This window comes from Meriones unguiculatus, chromosome 9 (genome assembly GCF_030254825.1).
Source record: "Meriones unguiculatus strain TT.TT164.6M chromosome 9, Bangor_MerUng_6.1, whole genome shotgun sequence".
Classification (NCBI taxonomy): Eukaryota; Metazoa; Chordata; class Mammalia; order Rodentia; family Muridae; genus Meriones; species Meriones unguiculatus.
The window spans coordinates 3,951,364-3,956,002 of NC_083357.1; the positions used below are offsets into that span (position 1 = coordinate 3,951,364).

Sequence of the window (4,639 nt, forward strand, 5' to 3'; positions counted from 1 at the left end):
AATGGGGAGGCACAAATATCGGGTTGAATAACCCCAGGATTAGTATCATCGTACCAGGAGTGGTGCTGTGACTGAGCCAAAGCTGGACAGAGAATGACTGAGCAGGAAGGTGAGAGGGAAGGTTTCCCAGGACAGACCCACGCAGAGGGGTCACTGCTGATGGAGGTGGTCCTGTGCCTTTCTGTTGCTCAGTGCACAGCCTCAACACTTGTGGAGCATGAGAATATTACACATGGGGTGCAGTGAACTGAGTTTTCAGCTTTGGTTAGCACCCCTGAATGGTTATCACTATGGGGGCAGCTAGAGCCTGAGTGCTAAGAGGAAAGCTAAGAAGTGGCTTGAATTGAAGGAGCCACCGAGCAGTGGCATGAGCTCCCCGGATACTCCACAAGCTGGCCAGGGTCACCTCCTGGGGTTGGCGCTGACCAAGCCAGGAGCTGACCAGGGAGGAGATCCTTAGTGTTACCCTCTTGGGCTCAGCGGGTCCCTCAGGTTTCTGGGCCAAGCACTTGCTTGTTTTTCTTATCTTTCTTTGTAGCTGGAGAGATGGAAACAGGGTTGTGTGGGGATGGATAAGATCCTGCCTCATGGGGCTGGAGAGATGGCTCAGAGATTAAGAGCACCGTCTGCTCTTCCAAAGGTCCTGAGTTCAAGTCCCAGCAACCACATGGTGGCTCAAAACCATTTATAATGAGGTCTGGTGCTCTCTTCTGGCCTGCAGAATTCTGTATAAATAGGAATAAATATATGGAATAAATAAATAAATATATGGAAGCTTTACTCTATCTTCGTCCAGAACTAAGGGAAAATTTAGGGGTGGAAGCTAAGATATCAGTGGGAAGGAAGAAAGGGAGTGTTAGAATGGGGAGCAAAGGAGGACCCACAAAAAAATCTAGTTTGACCTTCTTAACTTTATTAAATTCCAATTGGTCTATCCAAGGTTGGTCAGAGCACCCCAAAACAAAAGTAACTGGAGGGCCTTAGACAGCTTCCTATGATAGACACTCCCTAGAAAACAGAAAGGTCATCACGGAAACCAGGACCCACTGAAAGGAGGACTTGAAGAAGTGGGGAGGCAATTTTGCTGTCTCCTTTAATTGTGTTTTTGGTGCTTTGGTCTGTAAGCAAGCAGGATGGAAAGAGAGGCCATTCCAAAGAGGAAAGTCTGTAGGAACCACAGGAACTGGGCCTGGCTATCTGTGATTCCTTTATGCCTGGAAAAGAGAAAATTAAACAAAAGAATTTTAGTGTTGGTTCCAGGGAATACCTGTATTCTACTTTTAATTCTATTTATAATTCCGAGGTACAATGTATGAGGATCTAGTTTGGGGCTTTTAGTTTACACTGAACCACAGAATTACTTGAGGAGCTTTAAGAAAGAACATAGACCAATGTCTGAAGCAATGCTTATCAGATCACAGTCTCTGGGTCTGGACCAGGCATGCTCCTCCTTTGATTCTGTTTTGAAACTGGATTGAAAACCACTAGCCTAGAGCAATAATTCAGTTCTTTTGCAAAGTAGAAGATGGACTCCTAGTCATTTGTTCTAGTTGGTTAGGCAAAATTTTTGAAACACAGCAAAAATAGCTCAGTTAACTAACAAGATCAATTAGTATAAACACAAGCAAACTGCATTTACTGGATACTCTCGTTCCAGGCTCAGGATCAGGTATAGCATTCAGGCTGCACTTGAGTGAGCATGCTCTCAGCCTGAAAGTACATTAATTATTTAAACACGGCTACTCAACACTTACATCAAATACCAAGATAAAAGCGGTAAGTTCCTATTACAGAGACTTACTTGCATAATACCAAGGCATACACGGACTCTCCCACATGAATCAGCCAAGAAAGCCAATACCTGAAATCGAAAAAGAGAAAAAAAGTTTTTCTATTTAAGGTGAGAGTCATTTGCTAATTAAATCTAACACAGAAACTTTAAAAAGAAAGGCATCTGATTACAAACTAGCCCATTGTTAGATATGTAAAGGTAACTGCAGGCTTTCCTGGTACCCGGAGAGCCTGGAACTGCAGTGTCCTTACCCATGCCGTAGCAGGCCGTGATAGTGGTCCACCAGGTACTTTGTGAAGAGACCCAGGGGTCCAAAGCTCTGATAAGGGACACTCTGAGGCCAGAAGATCACCCACTGCAAGAGAATCAGGGGCACACAATATTCCAGCACACGGCTGGTTTTGAAAGCCGCTGTGAAACGATGATTCTACAAAAACTACAGACCAAAGAAGCTGAACAAGTCATCGAATCTTCCTTTCCCAAGTTTTATTTTCTAAAAACAACTTAATTGTGAGATTTATGCAGAGCAAATATGCTTATACGAATCAGTGTCCAGGGTGACTGCTTTTCTTAATGGATATCAGCAAAACGTTATTTGATAGAGGTTAACTAATTTTTAAAGAATTTATATGCTTTGGCTAGACTGCAGAAATCACAGCGTGAGCCAATCTATTTAATTTAGACTCGCTTTTCTTTCACTTTTTGTACCCCTAAACCTGGAGGTAGGCGTGGGAAAGAGGAACAGCTCTCTGAAGTCTTGACTGCAACTGTTGGCATAAGGTTTCTGTAGCCGAATTACTCTTCTTGGCAGTTTCTGCGAGCATGAAAGAATTATTGAGAATTATCACATGCCAAGACTTTCAAGTTTTATAGTCCTGTCCATTTCTGTCAAGGTCAACGCCTTCTCTCCCTCGTGTTGCTTCAGAGTTCAAATGAAGCATACTGTAACCTTTCCAATCAGGGGAAGGGTTGTACCTGACACCTTCACAATAGCTCTGTTTGAACTCAAAGGAGCTTCCTCCCCTCTGCATGCCAACCTACCAGAGACATGGGACCTTAGAACAAAAGTGAAAAGTCTCAATTCATGCTTCGGCCTGGGTGAAGTTAGGGCAGAGGTGATGACACTTGACACCAACAATACTTGTGTCAACCCACCGTCCCGGGAATACTTAAATAGCATTTCTTCGTAATTATGCCAAGTGTGCCCATTGTATTCCCCAGCATCTTCCCCATTAGTCTTCAAACAAAATCTTTCTCGGCTGGACACAGCTACTTTCTGTGCAGCCGTCCTCTTCCAAGCCTATGTCCAGTTACATTCTCTCCCTTCCTTCTTATCAGTTACAATTCAAAGTCAGGCAAACACTCTTCCTTTGAATCTTCTGGGTTGTTAACTCTATGGCAATACTAACTTCACTTCTCCCCTCCCCAAAGGATAAAACCTCTACGGCCGTGGAGGAAGAGCACGCCGGGACGGGAACAGCATCAGCTAGAAACCCCTCAGCGCCCATCGAATTCCGCGGACACCGGGAACCTGGACAGTCATGCGCATGAGCAGAAGTCCCCCTCCCTCCCCCGCCAAGCGCCCTTTGCCCACAGTCGTCCCCACGCCTCACCGCGAAGTATCCCAGCGCCAGGGCAGTGACCAGCGAGGGCCAGAGTCTGGCTGCGCGGAAGTATTTAGTGGGGTCCCTACGGGCTTGCGACTTGGCCACCACCATCCTGAGAGGCCTAAACGCCGAGTCCCGGGGCGGCTTCCCGCCCTCGTCCTGGCTGGGAGCGCCAGCCCAGCCGGTTCCCCAGGCTCGGCCCTGGCTGGCCAGCGCGCTTGCGCGGCTCGCGGGCATTACCGTGTAGTAGCTGACGGAGACGGTGATGACTGTGAACCACAGCAGATTGCCCCTCTGGAAGTAACCTGCGCCTGCGTCGGTCCCCATCGCTGCAGCGACTCCACTGGACGGTCCCTGGCACCGGGTGGGAGATGGCTGGGGAGAGGCGAGCGGCGTCCTGTGCACCAGACCCAGAAGGTTTAGGCTGCGGCGGCCCGGGGAGCAGCCCTCGGTGCTTCCAGGAGCAGGACGCACCTCCCAATTTCAACTAGAGTAGCCGCCGTTTTGCCTCCCTGATAAGGGCGAGTCACGTTGCCGAGCCATTTCGGTGGGTGGCGCGTGGTGAGCATTTTGCGCCTCCTCCTTTGTTCAATTGGGTGGAGCCATACACAGCGTTGGCCTATACAGAGTCAGGCCATCCTAAGCTGACTGTTGTTTTTATAAGCTTAGCTGGTTTCTTAGCCTTTGCGTGTTCCATTTTATCTGTAAAAACGGCCACGTGTTAGCCCTGCTCAGGTGTGGTGGCCAAAGCCTCTAATCCCAGCCCTCAGGAAAATCAGGAATTCGAGGTCATCTTGAGATACAGGAGTTCTGACCGGCCTGGGCCACTTGAGACCCTGTCTCAAAACCAATAGCCCAAACAGAAAACAAATCAAGCAGTGCATGTCAACATCCATGTCGTTTAAGGACTGGGGAGGTGGGAGCTGTGGGTTTCTCAAGACCCACAGAGTTGGCACCGAGAGCTTACCAAACACAGTATAAGGTTTAGTTCGTTTAATCCTCAACACGTGTGTAGGCCGCACACAGTTGCTTGTATATGAACAACAGCAGATGCACAGAGAGGTGCCTTGCATCCTGTGAAGGACCTAGAATAGGGATATAAAAGCCAGGTAGTCCAGGCTTTGTGAGGTGAATATTCCCAGAACTTAAGTGACATGAAAAGCAGCCCAGGTTCTGGTTCCTTATTTTTTTGAAACTGCCTTGGGCAGACGTGTTTCGAAGAAAGAATTCCAGAGGGTGT

General features: G+C 47.8%; 1 protein-coding gene across 4 annotated transcripts; it reads right to left on the minus strand.

The window, feature by feature from the left end:
* Window positions 1-891: 891 nt before the first annotated feature.
* On the minus strand, window positions 892-3,974 carry Tmem254 (transmembrane protein 254). Of its 4 annotated transcripts, none has more exons than XM_021627005.2 (4): window positions 3,640-3,974; window positions 2,044-2,147; window positions 1,802-1,861; window positions 892-1,214 (listed from the first exon to the last, which is right to left on the minus strand). In XM_021627005.2, the coding sequence occupies exons 1-4, from the start codon at window positions 3,724-3,726 to the stop codon at window positions 1,094-1,096; spliced, it is 372 nt and encodes a 123-aa protein (XP_021482680.1). In that variant the 5' UTR covers window positions 3,727-3,974; the 3' UTR covers window positions 892-1,093. The 4 variants fall into 4 exon arrangements, with proteins under 4 accessions (XP_021482680.1, XP_021482678.1, XP_060246694.1 ...); XM_021627003.2 differs by lacking the exon at window positions 3,640-3,974 and adding an exon at window positions 3,406-3,605; XM_060390711.1 differs by lacking the exon at window positions 3,640-3,974 and adding an exon at window positions 3,202-3,317.
* Between the last annotated feature and the right edge of the window lie 665 nt (window positions 3,975-4,639).